Source organism: Sphaerodactylus townsendi, linkage group LG02 (genome assembly GCF_021028975.2).
Source record: "Sphaerodactylus townsendi isolate TG3544 linkage group LG02, MPM_Stown_v2.3, whole genome shotgun sequence".
NCBI lineage: Eukaryota > Metazoa > Chordata > Lepidosauria > Squamata > Sphaerodactylidae > Sphaerodactylus > Sphaerodactylus townsendi.
In genome coordinates, this window is record NC_059426.1 from 95,278,643 (window position 1) to 95,306,147 (window position 27,505).

General features: G+C 44.6%; 1 protein-coding gene across 14 annotated transcripts in view; it reads left to right on the forward strand.

Annotated features, from left to right (window-relative positions):
• Positions 1–27,210, forward strand: part of PAX6 (paired box 6) — a 41,307-nt gene extending 14,097 nt beyond the window's left edge. For 3 of the 14 annotated variants that reach the window (XM_048486537.1, XM_048486538.1, XM_048486536.1), the window contains 10 exons: positions 5,267–5,397; positions 6,225–6,266; positions 6,361–6,576; positions 7,500–7,665; positions 18,637–18,795; positions 19,599–19,681; positions 20,174–20,324; positions 20,451–20,566; positions 24,645–24,795; positions 26,131–27,210. In XM_048486537.1, coding sequence (XP_048342494.1) covers positions 5,267–5,397; positions 6,225–6,266; positions 6,361–6,576; positions 7,500–7,665; positions 18,637–18,795; positions 19,599–19,681; positions 20,174–20,324; positions 20,451–20,566; positions 24,645–24,795; positions 26,131–26,216 — 1,301 coding nt within the window. In that variant the 3' untranslated portion in view covers positions 26,217–27,210. Of the gene's footprint in view, positions 1–4,020; positions 4,165–4,709; positions 4,741–5,266; positions 5,398–6,224; positions 6,267–6,360; positions 6,577–7,499; positions 7,666–18,636; positions 18,796–19,598; positions 19,682–20,173; positions 20,325–20,450; positions 20,567–24,644; positions 24,796–26,130 lie in introns of those variants that run through there. The other 11 variants (XM_048486547.1, XM_048486533.1, XM_048486534.1 and 8 more) reach the window with 11 other exon arrangements.
• The last annotated feature ends 295 nt before the right edge of the window (positions 27,211–27,505 follow it).

Sequence of the window (27,505 nt, forward strand, 5' to 3'; positions counted from 1 at the left end):
CAGGCCGCAATCCGGTGTCATAGTAGTCAGTGGCGCTTGCTTACTTCCAAGTAGCTGTGCTAAGGAGGTCGGGGGCGTCAGTGTGCCTGGCGTCTGCCTTCTTGGGCCAGCCGTTGAGTGTGGATGTGGCCAGTATTGAATTGCACCTAACCCACCGTGTTTGCTGCTTCTGAAATGAAAGCTGTTCTCTGCGAGTGTTTGGGGATTTGATGTGCGAAAAGTTATCTGAATGACAAGGGAAGAGAAGGGACCCCTTTGTGGTGCGGGATTTCTAGGAGTGACGGCCTGATCCCTTGCTTGGGCTTCCTTTGGTACCGACTTTTCCTTAAAGATCTGCGCTCCGAATGGAATCTGGATGGCTCAAAGTATCCGAGTAGGGAGGCTTGGAGTCATGGTTGTAGAAAGGATTTCGACCGGTGTCTGAACTGTGCTGGGGACAGAAACTGGGGGGATTTATGGTGGTGCGTTTCGAGTAAACCCGAATGACAGTGGGAAAACCGAGCGAAAGTGTTAGCAGCCTATTTCGAAAACCAGCAGCGTCCCCTTCCCAGGAGATCGCTTTGCTTTCTGTTCAGAGGTTACATTTGCGGCTGTGGGACGCTGCTTAGGTTCAGCCTGATCGAGCTGTGCTGCTTGACCAGGCGGAGGCCCATAGTGTCACAGGTTGGGGTGCGCGGCCACTCTAAATCCCAGCCCTCTCCAGAAGCCTAGGCAAGCCAGGGCCGCTTAGCCTGGATTCCTGAGCCTCTGTCTTTTTTCGCTGTGGTTCCTTCTAACAGTCTGATTTTTTTCCAAGCCAGGAGGTCTTTAACTGGAATCCCCTATGCCTGAATCGGACATTTTAAAAGAAAGTAGCTCTCCGCTTTAGCAAGCATCCAAGCAGCAAATGAGTAAGGAAAAGTCCCCACGTTATCTGTCTCGGTTCTATATTCCGCTGACTTAAAAGAATTTGGGGAGAGTGTGCGTGGGATTTATGGACAGTCAATCAAGACTGGAGGCAGTGGCTGGAAAAGAAGTATTGGGCACCTGGGTGGCTTTCTGCTTGCATTTGTCTGCAATGGGTATGTGCGGAGATGGACCAGCCAGGGCTGCCTGGTGGTTACCCAGGAAGCCTGAAAGGGAAGGGACAAGAGATGTTGTCAGTTTCAACCGCTTTTTTCCAGCAAACCAGATCGGCAGGGACTGGTCAGTGGCTTCCTTGTAGCCTCGCGCTCGGATCCTAATATGTTTACTTCGGGTTCAGTTCCATTGATTTCCGTGGCATATGCTTCCAACTCGTTGTTTAATCTATCTCCCATGTTTCGTTGACTTTACACAATCTTGTGATGGATGGTCTCATTCTGCTGAGAGGAATTATCGGGCCTGGTGTGTATCTGCGTTGCGTGTGAAAAGTATGCTCTCAGAATCTCTCCCCACCCCAACTCGGAGTGACGCGAAGCAGCAACCCAAAGCATGCTTGTTTTGAAGCGGATTCCCCCGGACTTATTTCCACCAAATGGGCTCACCACCGCCATCCCAGTGGCCGGCACAATTCCTCATTTTAGAGGCGCCAATGACACCCATTAAGAACTGAAGGAGGGGCAGTGTCCACAGCTCACCGCTAAAATAGAAACAAGCCTCCCCCCCCCCCCAAAAAAAAAAACTTTGTTGGGATGTCCACATGCCATTCCAGAAGACAGCTTTGCACTGTGGAAGCTCCACTAACTGGGGAGGGGGGAGGGGGGAGGGAGTGAGCGCTGGGAACCTGGGAAGGCCCGAAATATGCCTGATCACTTGCAAGTAAGTACCCCAATAACCCAGGGCGTCTCCTTCCTGGTGTATTTGGAAAAAAATGAGGGACTCCTAGATGTAATTACTGGGAAATAAATCTCTCTTTCCCACTTTATGGAATTGGAGGGAAACCGGAAGGATCGAGTTACTAATCTGCACCTTTAGGGCACAATCCTGCCACACGGATGACCTTTTTAGTTTCAGTGATTTGAGGTGGACGGTTAAGCACATGCTTAAATGTCCTCTATGGAAATCCAAGAAGCTTACTAGGCTGGGCTGCGTCCTTATTTTTCTAGCAAATTCCCCTTCGATAAAACAACCTTCAGTTCACGGGAAAATTGCTTTTGTTTAAAACTTCTAAAAAGTCTCCTTTGAACAGGAGTTTCCAGTGAAAGACTGTGGAGCCTCAGAACCAGGGCTTCCTTTGCCTTCACTCCCCGCCCGCCCCCGCCCGCCCCCCAGCATTTCTTGACTCTGATTCGAGGCTGTAATCATCCTTGGAAGAGTCTGTGGCTTCCGGCTAGGTACATTTATTTGAGAATAAAGCTCACTGGAACTAGTGGGACTTTCCTCCAGTAAAAACATATCGACTCGGCTCTATCCTGGCTCACTGGAGTGCCAGTTCTGTTGGAATCCAGGGCGCCGCCTCCCCAGCCACACGTCTGGTTCCCGTGGCATTTGCTTCCAAGGAAGCACCTGCAGATAAGAGCAGACCTATATTCCTATGAACATTCAAACGAATGGAGGCTTGTTTTCCTTCTGGGGAAGGAGTCCAGGCGCGCCGGCGTTGCGGGTTGCTGTGAGGTCATTTGGCGGGATCCTTGGCGGGGATCCTCTCTAGCTCCAGTGGGACCTTTTCCGGCCAGGGAGCCTCCTGCATGGGATCTTGCGGGACGCGGAGAGGAGAGCAACACATGGGGCGGTACCCTTGGCCTTCTTGCGGGCCCAGCGCGGCGGCATCCGGCGGAGGTTGGAATGCCTTCACTTACGCCTCTGGGCTGGCTCGCCTCCCCCCTCCCTCCTCCCAGATCCGGAGCTCGGAGAAGCCCGGAGTTTGTCGAGAGGTCGCGCGGCCGGCTTTCCCGGCTTTATGCGCCGAACTCGTGCGTGTCTCTGGTGCCGAGCGTCCAAATTGCCACCATATGTTTCCCGATGAGATGCCTCACCCGAGAGGCCGAGGCGCATAATCACGGCCCCGGGGCTCGATCTGCCTGCGCTCTCCAGGGAAATTAAGGCATTGATTAAGGCTTAACCTTTCCGCGCGGGCCTGGCGGGCCTGGCTCTGCTCGCGAGCAAGAACCCTTCTCCAGCAGCTCTCCAAAGCGGGCCGAGGCCCTGCTGGAATGCCAGGTTTCCTGGGCCAGGCAGGCGGAGAGCCAAAGGAGCAAGGAAGACCCATGCTCCGTGGAAGCCTTCTCTCCCGCGCTCCCTTCAAGGCTAGTGGCTTAAGCTGGTTCTGCATCTCGAAAAGTGCTTCGCGTTGGCTGGATCAGGTCCCTCTATTCCGTAGTGAAGGTAGCACAGATTCCACTGGCATCAGGGACGGGTATGTGTAGAGAGGTGTGTGTAGAGAGAGGCGGGGGGGGGGAGGCGAATGCAGTTTGCGCCCAGGGGAAGTAAATGGCAATGGGGGTGGGGGTGGGAGGATGGGAAAGAGCGCTGATGCCCCTCCCCCTCTCTAAATCTAAAGGGAGGTGTAAGGTGGGCCTCTCAGATGGCGCGCGGCCTGGACAGTGGCGTGAACAGGGACTGTGGGACGGCTGGGCCAGAAAAGCTGCATCTGACCAGGCTCGTTCTTGGGGGCTCCAGCCGCTTCCAGTGAAATCCCTCCGCCCTTCCCCAGCTTCCCAAACCGCATGTCACTTCGCATTTATGGCAGAGGCAGCGTGCCCCCTCGGTAGTGTCCGCACTGGCCCCGTGGCTACCTTAAAAAGTCGCCTCCCCTCCGAGCGGAAACGAGTAGCGTTCAATCTCGTCGGAGTGATACCCAGATCCGGGCAGAAAGGGTCGTTTTTATCATGCTCCTGTTTGTCGTGACGATGCAATTTTCAAAAGCGGAGCACTGTCATAAAGTGACATGTCTGCCACAAGTGCTCCAACTGATCTTTTCAATTAGCCTTCCATGCATGATCTGGGGCGACTTCCGCCTATTTTCAGAAATTAAGCTCAAACTTGACGTGCAGCTAGTTTTATTTTAAAGACAAATGTCAGAGAGACTCATCATATTTTCCCCCTCTTCTATATTTGGAGCTTATTTATTGCTAAGAAGCTGAGGCTCGGGGAGTCAATTTAGCAGGAGGCTCCACAGAGAGGAGGCGAGCAGAACAGAGACAGACACAGAGAGTCCAGACCTTCTCCAGGGACAGCCTTTGCCTCCAAAGCCCAGAGCTGCAGGTTGGCGATGCTTTTCCAGCTATTTTTTTATTTAAAAAACTCCAACAACATTCCAGTTGCGTTGCTTTTGGCCAAGCCAGCCGTAGCTGGGAGGACGCAGGAGGACCATGGCTAAATTCAGACTAGACCACTTCGATTTATTTTCCTTTTTTAAAAAAGCCAATAATAACGGATCTCCTTCCCCCACTCTTTTTCCAGAGAAGAAATGGGGCCGGGAGGGTGTGGGGTGGGGGGTGGGGGTGGGGGGGTGATGCTCAGTGGCGGCACTGGAAGGACAGAGACTTGGAAAAGAGGAGGTGCTGTTGGCTTAGTTTCAGCTCCGAGGAGCTCCAGAAAGGGCGGCAGGTGGACAGGACGGACCTTCTCGGGGGCGGAGGTGGCAGGCGATCTCCAAGTCCAGCTGCTGCGATCCAAACTTGGGGCTGGATAAGCATCCGTCCCACCCCCCACGCCCAATGCAGGAGAGAAGGCTTTCCCCTCTCCCCCCGCCCCACCTCCCCAAGCCTGCTCTGCCTGCCTGGTGGCTCTCTCGCTCGCTGCCTGCCAAGGATGCTGAAAGGATGGCTCTGAGTGAAAGTGTGTAACCAAATGTTGCTCTTCTGGGCTGAGAGGCAGAGCAGAGACTGTGAATGGATCTTTAGAGAGGACTCAGCGCTTGGGATACAATTACCGGGGTGTCAGCGGGGCGGTGTGTGTGCGTTGTGGGGGGGTGGGGGCAGTAATTCATAGAAGAGAAAATCTTTCTGGTTGCTTTGAGGATTGCTCCGGAATCTTGCACTACGTGTGTGTGTGTGTGTATGTGTGCGTGCTATTGCTTTTCAGCTAACGCAGGGATTGGTGTGGAAGTTGCTATTGCTGCCGCTATGCCTTGGCTTGCTTGGGTGGGAGCTCATATGCCGATAGAGAGATAAAGTGTGCGTGACAAAGACCCGCCAGGGCTGTTACCCCCGTGGCTCTCCCATCCTCAAGCTGGCCCGTCTGGGCTCCTCCCCGCGTCCCCAGCCCTGGCCCCAGCGCCTGCCTGCCTCGCGCTCCTGACCTGCGCCCGATCCTGAGCTCGCAGAGGCTCCCATTGTCCTTCTTTTCCTCCCCGGTCTCACAGGTCACAGCGGAGTGAATCAGCTCGGCGGTGTGTTTGTCAACGGCCGGCCGCTGCCCGATTCCACCAGGCAGAAAATCGTAGAACTCGCGCACAGCGGGGCTCGGCCGTGCGACATCTCACGAATCCTGCAGGTGAAAATGCGGGTCGCCTCCCCAGTCGGAGCCGGTCCTTCGCCTACCTTGCTCGAAAAACCAGCCTGTACTGGGAAAGGCTTGTAACGACTTTTACCTGCCTCTGTCTACCCTACGGGAGGGGGGGAGGGGAGAGGGGAATGGTGGTTCAAGCTTCTTCTCTAAATCTTTGGGAGTTTTCTTTCCATGAATAAATGGATGCTTGACAACCTTATGCCTTATTGCTGTTTGATAATGCAGTAATTTAGTTTCTAATTAATTGGCTGGACTGAGCAGATGATGCAATCCGTTTATATTCCAACCCTAAATACACTTACTTGGAAGTCAGCCCCATTGACTGTCCACACCCCTGAGTTCCAAGCAAGTGTCAGGGGTAATAATTTCCTCTCCCCTTTCTGTATAGCTTTCCTGCATGCATGTATGTATATATAATGTAAAGCAAAGATCTTGCAACAACGTTGGTTTCCTTTGAAATATTTTCCTTGTTTAGCATGTCAGAGGTGTAAGCAAACAATTTGGCAAAGGGATTTGGCTTAGGGATCCCAGGTGGCAGGTCCCCCTTTTGGACCACCCCTGCCCTCCCCCACCTACATCTGCACCCTGAAATCTGATTATTTTGAAAACTGGTCTATAGAAACAACCCTAGTCCCTGAATCTGACATTTTTCGCCAGTTTTTCTCCTTCCCTCCTTTCAAGTGGGCTTAAACATTTTCACCTTTGTAGCTTGTAGGGCCACAAATGTAATATTTTTTAAGAAAGAAAAAAGAAAGAAAAAACCTTCTCTAAGTAAGTTCTCATACCATTTAAGGTATATTTTTGTGTTATAGACCCATGCAGATGCAAAAGTCCAAGTGCTGGACAATCAAAACGTAAGCTTGTCATTGTTTAATGCATACTTAAACAATTTTATTTTTGTCTTGAAATTATTAATAATGTGATTTTCTGTCCGCTTCCCTGATGCAGGTATCGAATGGCTGTGTGAGTAAAATTCTGGGCAGGTATTACGAAACTGGCTCCATCCGACCGCGGGCTATCGGAGGTAGCAAACCGAGAGTAGCGACTCCAGAAGTTGTAAGCAAAATAGCACAGTATAAACGGGAGTGCCCCTCCATCTTTGCTTGGGAGATCCGAGACAGATTACTATCGGAGGGGGTCTGTACCAACGATAATATACCCAGTGTAAGTTCATCATGAAACCCCTTTTCTATCTGACCTAGAAAATACCCGGAGAGCTGCAGCTAACCTCTAATCTCTTTGTTCTTCCAGCTCAGGGAAAGGCTAGGAAGCTCCCCGGGTTTTGTTTTTGTTTTTTTGCTAGGGTTAAATTTTGGCATGAAGAATTTGGGCGGTGTGAGTAGGGGGGGGGGGTACTTTGAAAAACATTCCTCACTTCTCATCCTTGGCTTTTGGGCTACGAGGGATCCTATAGATCCACCTTTGGCAGGATTCAAGCAAAACAAATAAGAAGACCAATGGCAAAATGTTTCTGGGTGAATCGCCAGTGTCACCCGACATCTTTTAATGTATTTCGTTCAGATTTTAGATTGCACCCCCTGGCATTTGTTTCTAAGGTTGAACAATACATTTCTGACCCGGTGTACATCTTCCATAGCTGCAATTCTCCCGAAGAAGGAATCCTGATGAACACAAACCACTTGGGCTTTTGCATTGTAAATGGGTTTTTTTTTTTAGGGGTGGGGATGGGGTGGGAATAACACCCTGAGTCAAAACAGATGGGTCACGAAGCAGGGTTTCAATGGAACTTGCTTGCTTCCAGCAACAGCCTCCCCTCTCAATACCAGTATAACATGCCCTGGTCTCATGTAAGCAGGGCTGCAATGCACCACCCGATTACTCCCTTGTAGTCACATTGTGGTTAGTAAGGCTGTATTGGAGCACAAAGCTAGTTTTGATTTGTAACATTCGATTGCTTGGCAGTGCTAAGTTGGGTTGTGGGGGACACTCACTTCCTTGTAAGTGTAATTTGGGACTGAGTTTTACAATCGAGGCATTACTGGCTGGGGGGCGGGGGAGGATCTTGCATAGTCACAGCTGTAATCCAGAGGGTTCTCGCATGTTATTGAACGTGCCTTCCTTTGCAGGTATCGTCGATCAACAGAGTCCTCCGCAACCTGGCTAGCGAAAAGCAACAGATGGGTGCAGATGGAATGTATGACAAGCTAAGAATGCTGAACGGTCAGACCGGGACTTGGGGCACGAGACCGGGGTGGTACCCGGGGACATCCGTTCCAGGACAGCCGACCCAAGGTAAGGAAGGCAAGGCTCCTGTTTCCGCCTCCCCCCACACACCGATTCGATTTCTTCCATGACCCTTCCAAGGCAGAAGTGGCAGAACCGGACAGCGCTGTCTGCATCCTGACCCCACCCCGCCTCCCTCTGTCCCCCACAGCATATGTCATATTGCAATCTATAAGGCACGGAGAAGGGTCGGAAGGACGGGAACAGGACGGGCCTGAAAGGCTTTGCCAAGGAAGGTTTTTCGACTCCCCCTGATTCGCATCTCTCTTTCTGCAGGCCTCTTCCAGCGCCCTCCCCCTCCGCGCTTCCGATAGGGCCTTCTCTCGAATATCCCCCCCCCCCATTAAAAAATTAAAATACTTTTTAATAAATCAGTCTTTGCAAAGAGTCTGAGACGCTGAATAGCTGGCAGGTTGCGAGATAAACATCATTGCCTCCGATTGCGCTTTAAGTGTAATTGACAAATTAGGTAGCGACGGGCAGGAAGCGCCAAGGGTGTGGGCGGGCAGGAGAGCTTCCTGGCCTCTGAGGGACCCAGGTTTCCGTTTTGGTTTTCCTTGGGATGTCTCCTCCGCCCATTTTTGCTGAAAAGCAGGGTAAGGGGAGGATTATCTTGATGTGGAAGGTAGAGAAGCGGAGGGATTCGTTTCTACCCAGTGCTGTCGTTATTCTAGTTCCACCATCCAGTTTCGAGTTGGTTTGAGTTTGCGCCTCAATGATGTACCCCTAAAATCCTGTGATTAATCCGCCCCTCAGACCGACCTGCTCCAACTTTGCCAAGAGGGGCCACTGTTTACCCTGAATAGGAATAGGTCATTCCTATAGAGCCTGACATGGGGTTATTATGAAGGATCAAGGGATGCTGCCTTCCTTCTCCTTGAGATGCTGAGTAGCTTTTGGATTGTTTGGGGCTTCTTCGCCCCCCCTCTTTCCGAACAGCCCCTCCTTCAGTTGTGGTCAGTCTGTTAGAAGAGAGGTGTCTACCCAAAACAACCTGCTTTTTATTTTCATCCCGAAAAGGATGTTAAAGCGCAGAGCAAGAGAGAGAAAGAAATCAGTAACAATATACGGAATATCTGGTACAAAGGATGTTTCTGTCACACGCAAGAATTTGTTATGGGAACAATTCTGTCGCTATGTAATTGCTCATTAGAGATCGTTTTGTTTCTCATTAAGGCGACATGAATAAACGCCTAGTTGAAGGAGACAGCTGTAGAAATGTTCCACAGGAGACCTCTGGACACGATATGGCACCGCTTGCCAATTAGACATGTCAATTTTAAGAGAAGGGAGCAATCTAGGAGGGACTCTGGGAAGACAGAGATTTGGGGCATCTTATTAAGCTCCCAACTCTCCGATCTCCCTCTAGGCAATGAGAAACACTTGAGGAAAGAGCAGGGGCGGGGCTGGCCTCTCAGTAAATCCTCCGTGCCGGTATTAACCAAGCTGTCCCCACATTGGCCTGCAAGGGGGTCCCATCCATTGGCGTGAGATGGGAACATGCGCTCTGAATGCTGTGGGTATGTAGATCGATCGCCTAGGTGGAGGGCCACTCGAAGCAGATCTCCGCCCTTTGAAGCCCTCGTACTTCGCTGGGGTCAGAGTTTTGTTCAGATGGCAAGTTCAGATCATCCGAAGGAAGCGTTGCACCATCACTCCGGTCAATCTGTCCCAATCCGCCCATGGGCCTGGTGGCCTTGGGCATCTGCCAGGTCCCTTAGCTGGCATCCACTTCTGCAGGTGCCTCGCCCAGGGTGGACTCTGTCCCCCGCCCCGAAGCCGAAGCCGAGGCCCCACTCAATCCGATAGTTCTAAAGGATCATAAGGCCTGTCATGTTATGCCTTAGTATAAGCAATCAGATGTATGGGTCCAAACGAAAGAAGAACCTATATTTCAGATAAGCAGCCCCACTGAAGCTGAGCAGCCTTGTCCTTCACTTAAGGATCCTGGTGGGCGGAAGGGGTGGGGACAAAGTTGGTCTGGTCCAGTTAAGCACTGGAAAGTGGCACTAGTTGCAGGACCAGCTACTGAAAAATTGTCTGAACCCAGTGAGTGTGTTCCCCCAGCTTCAGTCTGTGTAAGAGCGGCTTTCAATCAGGACTTAAAATGTTGACCTCTATGAGCAGTTAATGAATAATTTGTGCTTATACAGTATTTTATCTATCTATAATGTTTGGATATTCCCTCCACTCTTCTGCACACATAAAAATTCCACCCAAGGATAGAATTGCTCTGTCTGGCCTTTTCTGGGACCTTTTTTTTTAAAAATACAGCACCCTCTGTTCTCCTCTCTCTCTCTCTCTCTCTCTCTCTCTCTCTCTCTCCCACCCTCCCGCCCTCCCCCGCATCCCTTTCCAAAGGCGTAAAATCAGGATGTTTGGGGAAATTCAAGAATATCAGATAATGATGATGTTGAGGTCTACTCAAGAAAGAAGGGTGCATCAGGAATTCTAAACTGTTAATGACCCCAACATCAGACCCCAACATTCTTCTTCCCCATAAGTGTTTAGAGCACATCCTAAGCCCTGTCTCTTGTGCCCAAAGCCTACCATGGCCACTGTCTATGTATGTCCCTGAAAGGGTGGGGGTGGGGGATTGGAAAGACAAGAAATTGGAAGGTCCAGCAGGTGGAAAAACAGGGGCTACCTCAGCCAGGGAAGGAGATTAGCAAGGCCAAGGAAGGTTACCTAGGAGTTTTTGTCTCCCACTGCATAGAACTTGACATCTTTGAATATCTCCACAGGAACCTTTCTCTTCCTCTCCAGGGATCTAGAGGGGAGAGCAAGGGGACAGGTGCCCTGGGTAGTGGCTAGAGAGAGGAGGCTCAGTTGCTCAGCAGAGATGTCTTGTTTTGCAGTGTGCACTCCCTGTCCCCCTGATTAGGCTGCTGCTGGGAGGTGGGGGAGAAAGAAGAGAGAGCTGGGGCTCAGGGGGGAGTCACAGTCCTTGACAAGGAGGAAGCTGTGGCTATTAGTCAAGTGAAGAGGGGTGGGAGCTAAAGCTTTCTGAGGAGATATTAAAATGTGTCAAGTTATGTGCAGTGGAAGACCTCCCCCCCCCTAACTTTCATTGGCCCTTCATGCCTTGGATGAGGCACCCTACCCTCCTCCACCTGTAAGATCTTCCAGTTCCTTATCTTTTTGCCCCTTTTCAAGGACTGCACCTTGGCAGTGGCTGTGGGAGGCTTTGGGTATGCAGGGCTTTGGGTGGGGCTTAGAGTGCTTTCTAAGTGGGAGGAGTTTTAGGGGCTGGTGACTATTAACAATTTAGAATGCCTGATGCACCCCTCTCCCCCCACCCCCTGCCTTGTGCTGTGTTAAGGTGCTGCAAGCCCTGAAGCAGGCAAGAAGCTGAGCAGGATAGAGGGAAAGAGGACAGACTCTTCTCCAACACCCCAAGTCACTTTAATACTGGGAGCTGTGTATTGCTTGGCTTTGCAAAAGCCTTTGAGTAAACCTGTACCCTCCCCCATAGACCTGACCTTTTCCAAAAAAAAAAAACAGATTTGGGAAGGGGGAGGGGGAGAAGAACAGTGGGGCTGTTCATGAGCCTTATGAGCCAACAGGTCACTTCTGACTTGTGAATCAATGACCTCCAAAATGTCCTCTCATTAACAGTCTTGCTCAGGTAATGAAAACTGAGGACCATTACTTCCTTTATTGAGGCAGTCCATCAATGGTGGCTCTTCCGCTTTTCCTACTTTCTTCAGCAACATTTCCTAGCATTATTGTCTTTTCCTATGACTAAAGTACATTAGCTTCAGCTCAGCCATTTAGCTTCTAGCATCTTGATTACCAGATAAAGTTTCTATTGAACTGTACTTTATCAGGGTGCTGAAGAAGAGTGAGGGGTGTTTGGTGTCAACACTATGTGTGCTGTATTTTAAAAATAATGTTTGGGAACAGGCTACGTTGAAAAACTCTGTCCCTGGTTTGGGTTTTTATGTGTGCAGTGGGGTGGAGGGAATATATGGTAAAATAATGTAAACATTTAATTATTAATTAACAGTTTATGGAGGTTAACATATTTTTCTACCATTTAAAAGGGTCGTTAATTACATTGGTATATTATATATGTATAGATAAGGAAAATTATGTATATTGTATAATATGTATGTTATGAGGGGCGTCCTTTTGTACTTTTGCCCCTCTTTTTAAAATGTAGAGCCGTCCCTGCTATTTGCTCGGAGAAGATGTCATTGATTTAAGTACAAATTGTTCTAAAGTAAGGGAGAGGTGGGAAGTGAAGTACCTGTAAAAAAAAAACTGTGGGCAACGTTTCCCTGTACTAAAGAGGACTACTACATAGCCTGGAGACGTTAGGATCCCCATCTAGCCTTGGACAATCGCCCACTTCGGGCGGATCCTGCACGTGTTCATTCTGAATTTAACGTGCTTGACAATCTAACGCCGGTTAAATTCTATTGAGTTCAGCGGGTCTTGACTCAGTACACGGGACTGAAGTCTTACTTCGAAGTGGGACCTAGTGGAATTTATTGGACGCTCTTTCCAGTCAACCAGGGGTAAGTGTGGGTGGGGGGGGGGGCGAGGATCCGTGTAAACACGTCACTCTCTAGGTATCTACTTTAGATATCTGGAATGGACTGGCAGGCTGCAACCCGCAGATCACAACCGCCGGCAACCTGGGTTCCTTAGCTGTGCCAGTCTGTGGCAGCAAAGCTCAAAGGGACTATTGGGGCTTTTTCTAGAACCATGGGTGGATCTGGGGGAGTGGTCTGTGGTCCCCGCTGAGGACACACTGTATCTGCCGGCCTTTAAGGAGCCACGCTGCCCCCGTTTGTTGTTCTCAATCGGCTTTGTACAGCTCTAGCAGTATAGATCGGATGTGTGAGTAGGCACCCACCTACCAGAAGGAGAGGTTTTGAGGAGGGTTTGCTTCCTATTATGGTTGAGGGTATGAAAAGCGAGAGTGTGGAAAGATCTTTCGGGTTGGCACAGCAAGGGACGCGGCTCTCTTTGGTGCATGGACAAGTTCTGGGAATACACCCCCTCAAGGGTTTGTGTTTCCCCTCCTCGTTTGGACTGTTGGGTCGATTTTTTTTCGGAGACTACCGAAGCCCCTATATCGTAGGAACAAAATGGAATCGAGATACTTTCTAAAAGAAACGATTCCAACTAAAAATAGATTTCATCTAGTTTTTGCGTACACAGCGGTGGGTGCTGTAGTGCAAATATTATGGAGGTGACCCCCCTCCTACAAAGACTCCAGTGGGAGGTGCTATGCCTCCATGCGCTGTTTACTCCCGGCAGCACCTGAAACTGAAGCCTTCACCCCGCAGCGCCTGTCACACGAAGGTGTTTTTCGCGAGGAAATCCTCCCGCCGATCTCCCTTCCCAAAGGGCAAAGGGCTGGGTTCCGGAGTGGGGGTGGCACCGTCAAGAACTGAAGGGTGTCGGCGCTGCTGCCCAGAAATGTTCGGATTTTCCGTTTAATTTCACTGATTTCCTTTGCTGGATCTCTTGAAGTCTTTGGATTGGTATTTGGGGGAGGGCTTCACAAATCAACTCAGGTTAAGCACTGTAAGCCCCACTGGCTTTAAAGAGGGACTTAAGCACACGATTTCAACCAACTCTGTAGATATATAGGAGACGACTTGCCCAGCTTTAAGCATGGTTCCTCGGAAGTAAGCCCCGTTTGGCACAATGACTTCCAAGTAAGTGCCCATGGGATCCCTGGATCATGACCCCACAGTTTTAAGCTGCTCTCCTTTGGTAGAGAAAAATGCCAAGGAAGCCTTCTGGAGCAAAGGTGTTCAGGACAGGAACGCCAGAGCCTCAAGCACTCTGTTAATCATCGGCTGCCATATAGTTAAAGCAAATGAATGGGAAATAAAAGAGATTCAGCCGTTTTATTGGCCCCGAGTGGGGAGGGGGGAGATGGAAGAAGAAAGGGAGGGAGAAGAGAGGAAGAGACGTGAGGGCCAGTGCGGGCGGGCGGGGAGAGAAAATCTCAGAGCCTCTGCATCACCAGATTAACATTAATAAAACGGCTTCGCCCTGGAATATTCATGCCCATCTCTAATGTTTTTTTTCCTTGCAGGCCTGTCTCTGTGCTCCTGGATTTTAAGAGTCCATTACTCCAGAAGCATAAGGCAAGGTTAGGTCTCAGAGGGGGACAAATATGGTCTCCATCTGATAAACGCCATGCAGCAGTGAATAAAATAATGGATACACGAGAGCTGACAGAACAAAAAGAGACATCTCTATCCGGGAGAAATTCTCCAGTGATTTAGTGGTTTTAGGGATCACTGAGACACTGTTTCTTATTCTCTCCCCCCCCCCTTTCCCTCCCTCCTTATAAGACTAAAGCCTTCTATAGGATTTAGACACTTTCTCTTTCAACAGATGCTACAATGTTTTGATCCTAGCTCTGCAGCTGAAAGGTGCCGCAATCGGTTTGCTATCTTTCTTTCTTTTTCTTTTCTTTTCTTTTTTTTCTGTGCTAGTTTTCCGCCTCACTGATTAAGACACTAAGAAACCAAGGAATGATTTTATTTCCCAGCGTCTTTTATTCCCCCCACCCTCTTTTTTCTTTCCTGGAAACAAATCCTATACCCAGCGTCAGATGGTCTAGCTATAGGATAATAGGGACAGCATATTCAGTCGCTTTCTTGCGGATTAGGTCTAGAAGGTGGAACGGACTATTGAGTTCATTCCTTTACAGGGCTTCTTTTTAAAGAGAGGGAGAGAAAGTCCCCATTAAAAGAAAGAAAGATATCTTAATTGTCTGACATTATAAAAAGAAACATATCTGCCTTTCCAGATCAAACCTTTAAATAGCTTTAACAGACACCAGGGGTTGTTGGGGTGTGTGTTTTGGGGGGAGGGATGTGGTATGGGAATGAAAACAAGCGAAAAGCCTGCAATAAATATTAAATTAAGGGCCTTTGATTTAAGGAGCAAACTTCATCCTATTAATGCGAGATTTTTCGTGGATCTTAATGGAGCCAACTCGCAACCTTGCTGGCCTGGGAAGTAACCGGGGATGGGAAGGGCTCCAGTTGCCCCCAGATCCCGGGGGTGGACATTTCGGCTGCCATTTTCACCTTGTGTCAGACGAGGGATTTCCCCTGCCTCGCTTGAAAGCGGGTTCATTTGGTTGTCGGTGCTGAATGGCGCACGCAGGCAAGTGAAAGCGGCCTTGGCCACGCATGAATAAGTGCTGACATGTCCACGGGTGGGATCACGAGCCCTGGGGGGGGAGGAATGTTCCCGGGGCCAGCCCCCCTCCCCCCGCCGACACACACGGGCAATGGACTGTGCCGCCGCTTGCAGCAAAGCCCGGCTTGCGTCTAGGGGGATCTGCTACCGGGGGGCGGGGGACAACACAGCAGCCCGAACGGTTGAAACGCTACATCAGACTATCTGAAGTACGGCGGATGTATTGTACACACGCGTATCACCCTCGCAGGCTGGCAGGCAGGCAGGCAGACACGAGGTCGCTTCCTTGGCTTCCGCACTCCTTGGCTTTCTTGGCTTCCACCCCGGCCGATCCGCAGCTGGACGAACCACGATCTGGGCGTGTTCGGTTAAGCTCAGCGGCCCTTGTTGTAGAGCCATCAGTGGGGCGAAATCTTTTAAAGCCAACCGCTGTTTTAGCTGATATACAAGAGATCTGATTTAGAGCACGTTGGCTCGGGAAAGACTCGGTTTCGGGCCATCCTAAACACCGCTGATTCAGAAGGAGCGCTTGAGGAGCCCCATCTGAAGGCTCCTCAAAAGGACCGACCTTTCCAATATTTACATCCCCGTTCCCCATCCCATGACCTCTCCAGACGATTCTCCTTCTTTTTTGAGGGCAATTGCACATACCCTGTCAGCACATGCCCGTGTAAATAGTGGATAGTGTTAGCCTCATAAGTGAAAGGGGAATGAGATCTGTGCAGAAATCCATAATGTGTGGAGACTCTGGCTAAATCTACAATCCTAGGTGTAGTGAGTAAATGCTATCCAAAACCATTGGTCTTACTGCCCAGTAAAGATGCTGGAAAGCATTAATCGAAACATCCCATCTTAGCTTGTTTATATGAGTGCCATACAGGTACAAAACACATGGCTATCACCTCAGTTGTGAAGGGTGCTTGCACCCCCTGCTTCTTTCCCCTCTCAAAGTTATGGCTGGGGAACCCAGGAAGGTGTTGCATCTCTGGGCAAAGGTGTGAGCCTAAGTGCGATTCTTTTATGAATCTTTTATGGATTCTCTGATGGAGCTCCTCGCTAAGGCCTGTTGCCTTACAGGTATGTTATCCGCTGAAAACAAAGGCAACATGGGTGATGTTCTCTGCTCCATTCCCTAAGCTGGAATGCCAGAGGGATCCAGAAGCTGTCACCAAAATCCCAGCAGCATTGCTTAGGAAAAACAGAAACCAGTAGGAGGAGGGCTCTTGGGCTGGTCAGCTATAATTCTTAAAAGCAAAGTGGAAACCCACAAATGCCCTTCTTCTGAAAACACTGGAAAAGTCAGCAGCTGACCTGGACTAGCAAACAAAAACAGGGCCCTTGTCTTGGGGCTCTTCTCTGCTAGGTGAAGCTTCTCTAATCTAAGTTAAGGAGTTTCCCCCTCTCCTTTGCCCCCCTCCCTTTTCCTGGTGTTGAGTAAACAGGCTCAGTGTATGGAGCTGGCCTATTCACCAGTTTAGGGGTGTTCTTTCTTTCTTCCTTGGTTCCTATAGAAAGTTTTTAAAAAATCCTAAATAGCATTGAGTAGCCCAGCCCAGGGGACAGTGATTAATGATAGTCGTGCCTAAAGGTTAACATACTTCACTGAAAAGTCTGTTGACTGGGATCCTTGTGATACAATGTGGGCCACTGCAAGCCTCAAGAGAATCCTTTTGTTGGGGCTGCCTGATTGTGTCCTTCAAATTCTGCCCACGAAAGTTTGCCAACCCTCCTCCTTGCCCCAAGAGTTTAATAGTTTCCCTTACTCCACGGGCATTGTGTCCTGGTGAAAAGCAGCCCCTGCTCTATTCAAGTGTTGGTGGTCATCTCAATAGATCTCCAAACGCCCATATGGTGACCACTGGAGATGAATCCAACTGTTTAAATGGAAGAGAAAGTTGGGGTTTTAAAACATTTCAAAGTGTTTGAAAAGATCCCGACCAGATCCTGTCACAATTCTCTTCAGCCTTTGAAGGCTGGGCCTATTGTGAGCTGATTATAAATGATATTACTTTAAAGTTGATTTCCCACAAATATATTTCCAAGCTAAGAGAGAGAAAGCTGGCCATTTATTTTTAGCAACTCCCCTCTCCAGCAACTTTGTGCTAAAAAGAATCCCTTACTCTTTTTTTTAACTTAGCAACATCAAAAACCACTCTGAATTATGCTCTGAAAGGAAAGGGAGAGTTAATTCACTGACAACTTCTCCTCTGCCTCTACAGAAATGTCCGTTCCTTTTGTAAGCTCCCCTTCCCCCCCTTTCCCTCAGTGTGTGCAGACACTTTGAAAGACAGCTAGACCATGAGCATATCTTTACCTCCAGCAGCAATGTGAAAACAATAAAACTTTCTCTTGTTTAATGATAGAAATTACATTAAAAGTAGTGGAAATGCCCTAATTAAAAATGTACCACTTAAATGATATGCTAGGCGCTCAGCTGCAGAATAGCATATTTAGCTACTTAGTGAACTCGCTACTATTTCTTTTTAAAATTACATGTTAAATTTTTTAAAGAAATCTTACTTTTCTCGGGTGCAACACATTACAAAGAATGGACAGTCCTTTTATCTAAATATAAAATTCCATTTTCAGCAATTATAGCCTGTTCTTGGTGATGATATAATTACAGCTGTGCTCTGTAATAGGTGTCAAGGCAATGCACACTCATACAATAGTTGAATAAAACTGCAGAACAATGCAGGCAGTTCTAAATTCACAACCTTTAAAATGAAATTGACTGTGCAGAATTCAAATCAAAACTAGATAAATATTTTTTAAAAAAGATTACAAGCTTGGTTTGGTTTCTTAATAGCATTTTCTGCAAACCTATCAACATCTAATTGATTAGATAGGAATTACTGATTATAGATAATCTGAAATACTGAACATCACTATTTTAAATGTAGCAATAAGTAAATAAATTCCTCCAACAAAGGATTTTTCAGGGCATTCTGCAAAAGATGCAACAACATTCCCTTGCAGCTCTATTTAATCTTGTTATATTGAGGATGGGGGTCAATAAGAGCTATCTGGTATAAATAAAACATAAAAAGATATATATCCATTCTTCAATCATATAGTAAAATGTTATCATTTTGATATTTCTTAAATCCAACCTGCTTTAGCTATGCCCCCATCATTATATTCCATGTTGTGTCTGGTCTCCCTCCATTTTTAACTCAACTGCATTAAAGAAAGACTTAATTTCTCTCTCTTCAGCTGCGTAAATGTTTTAAACAAGATCATCCTTGCCATTCATCCATTTCCAAAACCAGAGCTGTCCCATGTGTATCATTTGATCCTCATACATCACAAACTAGTTAAACCAATGTGCCTTAAGCTTATTGCCTTTGAAATGTGCAGCTCAGCCTTAAGCATATTTATTCTCAGGCTAGAGGTCTGGCTGTGCTCTCGTGTATGCGTGCACATTTTACGCCTATAGATTTCTGAAGATATTTTAGTTTAGAGGATAACCTTCTCTTGTACACCTACTGCAGTGGGAAAGATATATGCTAAAAGGATCAGAGTGATTGTGCAAGTAAGTCACACCTAATTTAAGTGAGATGTGCATATTTATTGAGAAATAAGTTCAGTTGAATTTGCAGTCATGTCAGGTATGCGTGCCTGGAACTGAAGCCTATGGTTTGTTGCACTATCCTGAAACATGTTTGGGGGCAGAACATGTTTCAGGATAGTGCAAATCAAAATATGGATTGAGCTGTAATGATGCTACCTACACAGATTGTAAGGACCAACTTTCTTCATTATTGTACAGCCTGGTCTATTCTCTTTGTGTTGTAGATGGCTGCCCACAGCAAGAAGGAGGGGGTGAGAATACCAACTCCATCAGTTCAAATGGGGAAGATTCAGATGAAGCCCAGATGAGGCTCCAGCTGAAAAGAAAGCTGCAGCGAAATCGGACATCCTTCACCCAAGAACAAATAGAAGCGCTTGAGAAAGGTGGGTGGCATTTTCTATGTGCTGACCAAAAGGAATGTGTCGCATTGTCTGTCCTAATCCCAGTTTGCCAGATTTTGGGGGTGGGTGGGGAGTAAACATTGATATTAACTGATGCAAATCTCAGAAGTTTCCGGAGCATTTCTTAAATGTTTACGTGATAACCAAATTTGCACTGACCCTCAAATGCTCCAAGGGTTGCCGTGTAGGCTGCTGGTGTGAAATAAGGCTGCAGTCTTCATCTTCCTTTTCTCAGATGACATTACATGCTTGAGGGGGTGCTTGGGGCACTGAGATTACAAAACTTATTTTGACCTGGTCCAGCTTAACCAGAACCAATCTATAGCAGAATTTCTGCTTCTTGGTGCAAGTCAGATTATGGGTTGAGATGTCAATATATATTTTTAAAAAATATTAGCAGGGAAAATGTATTAACATGCTAATGGACCAAAATTATCACCCAAGCACAGAGCAACTTGCCAGTTCCTCCTTAATCATCTACCATTGGACACAGGCAAAATGTTTCAGTTTTTAAACACATAACTCCAGGATGGGAATATATGTAAGTTTGTGTGGGGGGTGAGATGGTGAGAGAGAGTGAATTTTAAACCAAGGCATCTCTCACTTTTGAAATAAACTTGCATATTATCTTGTTCAAAAGCACTTTTGTGGGAATATGCCTCATGAATGATTTAAAGTAGACAGAGTACTAAAAAAGAATCATACAGTAGGCTGAAAGCAAAATGCGGTTGTTCTTTTTCAAAACTATTTTTAGCGCTAATTCTATACTGTTTCCTTTATGCCAGAATTTGAGAGAACTCATTATCCTGATGTATTTGCTAGAGAGAGACTAGCTGCCAAAATAGACTTACCTGAAGCAAGAATACAGGTATCCAAGTAGCTACATCATTCCATGTTTGTCTATGTTCCCTCTCTTTTTCTCTTTCCCTCTCCTTTCCTCATTCTTGAAAGAAGAAACATTCATATTTTTTTCAGGGAAAAAGACACAGGCTCCAAATCAGCAATATATTATTGTTGTGCCAAAAGGAAGAAACGTGGGGGGGGGGGCTCCATGAAGTATAGACAGTAATGTCACTTCACTTCCAGATCGCATCTAGATCCAGATGTATACTGTAATACGGATGCATAGTGAATGTGCATCTTTATTACATCTAATGTGCCCTGCCAATGGAAAGGTGCATCATATCTCTCTGTATGCTGAGTGCTAAACATCTAGCTCCATCCCTTTGGCAACAAATGGAAAAGTGGGTGTGGGTTATTTACACGATCCTCTCTTCTTTTCTATAGAAACAGATCTGAGATGTCTGTAGGGAACATTACTGCTTTCATTGTACTGAGGGAACGTATTTTGTATTTGCAGGTGTGGTTTTCCAATAGGAGGGCAAAGTGGAGACGGGAGGAAAAACTAAGGAATCAGAGAAGACAAGCCAGCAACACCCCCAGTCACATTCCCATCAGTAGCAGTTTCAGCACAAGTGTTTACCAACCAATCCCCCAGCCCACAACACCGGGTAAATATGCTCAAAGGACTATATTGACTAGACACCCACCCATTCTGGGTAATACAGTAATACAGTCATCTGATTGAAGGGTAAACTAATACACCCATCCTTGTCTATCTATCTATTCTATTATAGTTTCCTCTTTCACATCAGGTTCAATGTTGGGCAGGACAGACACCGCGCTAACAAACACATACAGTGCTTTGCCACCCATGCCTAGCTTCACAATGGCTAACAACCTGCCTATGCAAGTAAGTATAATCCACTAATATGCTTTCTGCAAGTTGAGTGATTACTGGGTAATGTTTAACCTTTGAAGTAGGACAAGAAGATGTCAAGCCCTGCTAAAAAGGAGAATTTTTCAGTGGTAAAAGGGATTTCTATATCAAACCATTGCCAAACTTTCTTATCTATAAATCCATATGGAAACTCATTGAGTATTATTAGTTTCCCTTTACAAATGGAGAGCCCTGTGTCGGGTATCAGTTAATGCATACTCTAACTACTCTGGAATAACTACCACCACACACTTGATTCTAGGCTTAGAATCAAAGTAGAACCACTATCCATTCTTTGAAATGTGAAAAGTCCATGTGAGAGGTGACTAAAGGATCTTGCTGCCTTTAAGGGACCTACTGCAAACATCTCCCTTTATTTAAACAGGATCATGCTAAAAAAATTAAGTAGATCTTAGCATCATAATTCTGTTATTCTGAACTTTCTTAAGGATCCCAGAGTATATAGTGTTGATCTGAGATCTGGTTCACACCCTTGTTTGGTCATACTTTAGATTTGAATAAGTCTCAGGAGGGTTTTGTGCAGTGGTGGGATTCAAATAATTTAACAACTGGTTGTTTAAAAGCACCATTTTAACAATCGATTCTGCTGAAGTGGTGCGAACCTGCTGAATCTCATCACTGGTTGTGTGAATAAACATGATAGTAAGCTTTTATAGTATGAAATGTAGAAATTATAGTTGATAATAACCTTCCAGAATTTTTTGTGACTTAAAATATTTCTATGTATTACAAAAATAGACTTATATTAGTTCTTAATGGGAATATGTTAGTTAAATAATGTGTGCATGGGGCAAAATTGCAGCCAGAGGCTTGGTAAGTAGCATAGTTCTTGATTTCTCTCGAGTGATCTCACCACTGCTGATCAGTTTTGCCTCATGTTTCGCTCTGAGAGTCACAGTGTTGGTCCTATCTAGGGCTCCCTTTTTGATGTGTCAAAGCAGGTTTGGACCTTTCTAACACATAGCAGTAAGAATCTTTGCTCAAGACCTGTTTGTTACTCTCTGATACACTTGATTTTATGTTTTAACCCTCATTTAGTATGTTCTCATTCTTCTAATGGTTTCTTACAGGTACATATTAAATAGTGTCAGTGATAGTATGAAAAAGGAGGCAATAGTTAATTCATAGACTCTGGAATACATTGATTTTAAAATTATATCACAAGACCATGTTCTCTAAGACCCTAATTTCAAAAGCTATGAGGCATCTAAAAGACAAATTCTTGGTTTTCCAACTGTTGCTTGGCAGGGATATTGTGTGATACCCTGGTCGTAAAGAAGCAAATGGGATTGGATTTATGACAACATGGACCTCTGACAATTGGATGCAAAGAGTACATTCTTTATTCCCAAAGAATCCACTTTGCACAGACATCTACATGTTACTTCCACATGATGACATCATTCCAGTGCAGAATGAAATGTGATTTCAACCTGTTTTAACCTGTGTAGCTTAAATCTACACAACTGCTGGCTCCAGTCCAGAGAATGTTCTTAAATTTAATCTGAATTTACAGGGATTAGAAATTATTGTTGTCTCATTAGATTTACTAGGACATAGATGGAACTAAGTTCTTTTGAATCAAGGTCACTGTGCTTAGACTCTGAGTACAAGACTAACTTTTGTGTGGTTTTGTCAGTATTGTCCATATGGAAAACAGAATTCAGGCTTCAAAGGTGCCAGACTACTGCCCTATGTATTTGTCTATGCTGTGTTATAGGCTTCATTGCTAGTGATTCTGACATTGCAGAAGGCACCAAAATGAAAGGGCTACCAAAACGCTGGATCATTATAATAAATGGTGGGCTCTAATTTGGGAGAGTTTTTCAAATCTTGAACTGCATAATCCAGACATGACAAGAGAAAGACCAGAATTGATAACTTCATGAAAAATAACAAATAAATTGTGTAGTTAATTGGGACTCATTCAGAAGTCAAAAGTTTTGATCAGGTAGAAGAGAAATATCTGTAAGAAAAATGCACCTAGCCAAAGAAACTCACCAGTATAGCGCTGCTAATGGGAATAAGCATATTACAATGCTAGCAGGATTACACCTTGGCTTATGGGACACTGACTATTGGCACCTGAGAAATGCCCAAGAGAGAGAGAAGGAACAGCACCTGCAGTTATAAATAGCTGTGTTGAATGCATAGAGCTGCCAACCTTTGTTCTTGTGTGTAGATAAATAGCTGGCTTTTCCTAAGAATGCAACTTGGGAGTGTATGTCACTTTTATTCATGCAACTGTGTTCATGGGGAGACAGTGAAGTTATGGGCATTATGTAGCTTTGCTTGTTGTCAATTTACAACTACTTCAGTTGATTCAGGTGAAGCTGGTGCTTATATTCCTCTTTATCCTAACTTTGCAGTGTAAATGCTGAATGGAAATTTAAAATTCAGCATTATTTGTGGACCAACAGAGGATAAAACATGTATAATGACTATGATCTTAGAGGCAGGCCCTAGAGTATAGACCTAAAGCTTGTAACATTGTTGAGATAAATGTCAGAATAGGTGATGGTGATGGATCAGTTCACTTTACTTCAGTGAGAGTTTGGACTGGATGTGCATTTTGGACTAAATAACAAAGTTTGGGCTAAATATAGCATTGTTCTTTTAAAAATGGTGAATTTGCCCATCTGAATATGCTTGCAAGAGATCTACAACAGTAAGTCCAGGGTGCATCAAGGACGAATATTGAGAAAAACTGAGTCTCTAAAGTATAATCTGTTAAAATTAATTTTGGTAGCAAAATAGCATTCCTAACACCATACAGCAAACTGTTATTTTCAGTCCAATAGAGAGGGAATTATGTTATTTCCCTTAACTGGTATGCAACTGAAATCTGGCACAGAAATCTAAAACCTAGTATTACAAAGGAACTCCAGAAAATTAAAAGAACTTGCAAAGTAAGAGGCACAAAATGTGGTGAATATGAAAGGGATTTAAGAATAAAACTCTCTTGACCTGAACCCCCACATTTTTTGCATATCTGCACAATTGGGAGACTAATGGGATGATTTGAATGGACGATGTACGTTTACATTTAACTAATAGGAGCACTGAATCATATTTTGCTAATGTAATTATACCATGTGTACAGAATAAGACAGAGAATTGGATAGAAACTGCTATTGTTTCATAGATACTGATGTCACTACAATTGTGGGTTTAGTAGGACTTGACTAAAAGGACTATAAGGTTATATTGTCACAGTCTAACAATGTCTTAATGTCTGACAATACCACTTTTCAATACTATGACTTCCACTTCCACTCAGAACTGCCTAAAATGCTAAATTCTTGATTCCCAGTTAACAGACTGAGTTGTAAAAGACTTGAAGATACATTTGTGACTATGGTCCCTTCTGCACATATAGAATAATAATGCACTTTTAATCCACTTTCACAATTGTTTGAAAGTGGATTTTGCTGCAAATCCAGCTGCAAAGTGCATTGAAAGTGGATTGAAAGTGCATTATTCTGCATGTGCGGAAGGGGTCCAAGATTCATATAACACATTCTCTGTGTGTTCACTGTGAGGCTTGCATATGTATACCTGAGAATCTGGATCAAAGCCATATTTACAGTATACAGAGAGTGGTTGAATGGTTTCTACTGGCTGTGAAAAGCTGTGAGTCTGGCACCACTAAGAGATCTTAGAATTGAAATGTAGATACATTCAATTACTGGTTTTGAGTATGAACATGCACCATGCTACTGAATTTACCTGCACAGTGAATGCTGTAGAAGACTCAATTGTGTGGCATTGTTGAAGCTAAATGGATCATTCAGAGTTTTGAAAGGAAATCAGGATATAAGTGCAATAAATAATACATTCAGTGAAGAGCACCAATCTGTGGCTATTGAAGGGTATCAGTCTCCTTCACTGAAACAAACAGAAGCTTGGGATCCATGAAACAGAATGCTAAATATATTTGAGTTAGTGGAGAAGACATTTGCACTGCCAACAAGACAGAATATGTTACTGCTGCAATTTACACACATTTTTTTCTTCTTTCTTCTCACAGCCCCCAGTACCCAGCCAGACTTCCTCTTACTCTTGCATGTTACCCACAAGTCCATCAGTGAATGGGAGGAGCTATGATACGTACACTCCTCCTCACATGCAGACACATATGAACAGCCAGCCAATGGGCACCTCTGGCACCACCTCAACAGGTAAGCTTCCATTGTTTTTTTTTTCAAAAAGAACTTTGTTTCCCTAAATGGTTTGATTAATTCAGAGAGTTTTCTGCCAAGACTAGATTTCCATGGAAAGTTTAATCCTTTCATCGTTGGCTTAAACATAGTGGTAAGGGCTTAAAAATAAAATTTAAAAAACCTTTCATTTCTTGGGTTTCTGTGGGGCTGTAATTTTTTAAATGTTTAATTTTCATTAATTCACTCAGTCATTCACACACTCATTCATTCCTGTTTATGTCTGGCTATAACTTAGAATAGTTTAAAAAAACAGTTGATAAGTATCCCACTAGCATTTGAAAAAAACAGAATCAGTTTAATAGAAGTAAATATTTAATTATGGAACACACAAGTAACTTTCAACCTATTTGTTGGGGGCTGAGTAGGATCATTTCCTAACAGTCAGACATTATCGTTTAAGCAAGTTATTATTCTTAAGCAATTATCTCTTGACTATGAATCTCAGTTGATATAAATAACATGTAGGTTTTACGTCTTCATCATTATATCATAAGTGCCCTGATGCAACAATTCCTGGGGATTATAGAAGCCCCAAGGGGTACATATAAGTGTACCCCCCAGATTTGTGTTTCTGCATTTATTTCAGCAGAGGTGGGTAGCTCCACACAAAAAGACAAGAAGGTTCCCAAGAAGTTTTGGATTTAAGAGGCATGATAAGCAATGTAGAACCTGTATTACACTTTTCTAGGGTTATGCCCCACTGAGTAGGCTGAGCAGAATTCCAAGTAAACCAGGTTGGGACCGCATTGTTAATCTCTCTCTCTCAAACCCCTTTTATTCTGGTTCTCATGTGATAGCACTTAGTCTTCATAGTAGGGCAATATAGGATTCCAAGGGCACAATCCAGCAAAATTAAGCTGGATTTCTTTGACTTCGATGGGAAAATTATGTTCTTATGTTCTTAATGCTATGCACTGTGGGACTTCAAAGTCTTTAACTTTGATTGGATCACATCCAAAAATAAACAAATCCTGTGAAACTCCTGTGATTAAAAACATCATTTAGTTCATTATCTGATGTCATTTTCTGTGGTCTTTATAGTCATGTTGGTGCCATTTATATATCCAGATCTTCAGTTAGTTGCACATTTCCAGGAATAAATTAATCTGTCTGCAGCTATTACTGGATTGCCAATTTTCAGAAGTTTTCAAAAACCTAATTATAGAACATACAAGTTGTTCAGTAGATTTAAAGACATTCAGAATACAACCAGAGTCCCCAAACTTCTCTTTCATAGAACATGGAGAAAAGTTGAATAAATCTGTATATATTATTTTCCTTCTTTGAAAAAAGGTCTTATTTCCCCTGGAGTCTCAGTTCCTGTTCAAGTACCCGGCAGTGAACCCGATATGTCTCAATATTGGCCACGATTACAGTAAACCATGTGTTGATTTTGTAAATGGCTCTATGGACAACAGTTGGATGTTCAGCTGTATTTTCTAAAAGAAGAAAGGCTTTCAAAGTACTTCTGTACTGCAACTGTGCCCTACGATGCAACACATGGAGAAAGACTTTAACATGGACCTTTGTATACTGAAGGCATTATATCACTTGGAACAAATCTTCATTTTGGTATCCAAACTTTTATCCATTTTGGTGTATTATTTGTAAATGGGCATTTGTATGTTATATCGAAAAAAGAACAATGTAGACTGAATGGATGTTTGCTTTTGTGTTGGTCATGAAGTTGTTTTTTTTAAAAAAGGAAGCCATGATCAACGAATTTTGCCACGAATTCAGAGTTTTATCAAGCTATATCGAATACTTCTACCAATCTGTTCATAGATTTCACACTGCTACTCCAAATTTGTATCATCCCGTTGCATATAGTTGAACCTGGAACAATACACAGTAGATTTCTGTAAAAAAAAAATCTGTTGGGATTTCCAAAGGTTATTAACAGATGAATGCTTATGTGCAAACAAGAGTTAAGCAAGAACTTCAAAGAAAAGTGTTTCATAGGAAATGGATAGATTGTGTCTTCGATATAATCCAATTTGTTTTATGTCAAAATGTAAGTATTTGTCTTCCCTAGAAATCTCCCAGAATGATTTCTATAATAAAGTTAATTTCATTTATATTTGACAAGAATATTCTATAGATGTTTTATACACATTTTCATGCATCAAACGTTTCTTTTTTGGTCAGCAGAAGTTAATTGTTCTTAGCTATAGTTGTATTACTGTTCACAGTCCAATCATTTTTGTGCATCTAGAATTCATTCCTAATCAATTAAAAGTGCTTGCAAGAGTTTTAAACTTAAGTGTTTTGAAGTTGTTCACAACGACATATCAAAATTAACCATTGTTGATTGTAAAAACCATGCCAAAGCCTTTGTATTTCCTTTATTATACTATTTTCTTTTTGACCTTATAGTGTGGTGTGGCAAATTTTATTCCCTTGTTAGGTTTAACATCTTTATATAGACAAACTTTTATTTTGAAATTATTTTCCATTTTTAAATATTGAAAGGCCTCACAATGTTAATTTTATAGATTTTATATCTTAATCTGTAATTCTAGCTGAAAAGATAATGGCTTGATGGAAATTCAGAGCTATGTATGAAAGTTTCGGTATGTAATAGCAGTATGAGCTATAAAAACAAAATTTTTCCCTTGTATGCAAAAAATATATGGCAAGAAAGAGATGTTTAACAGAAAAAAAATTA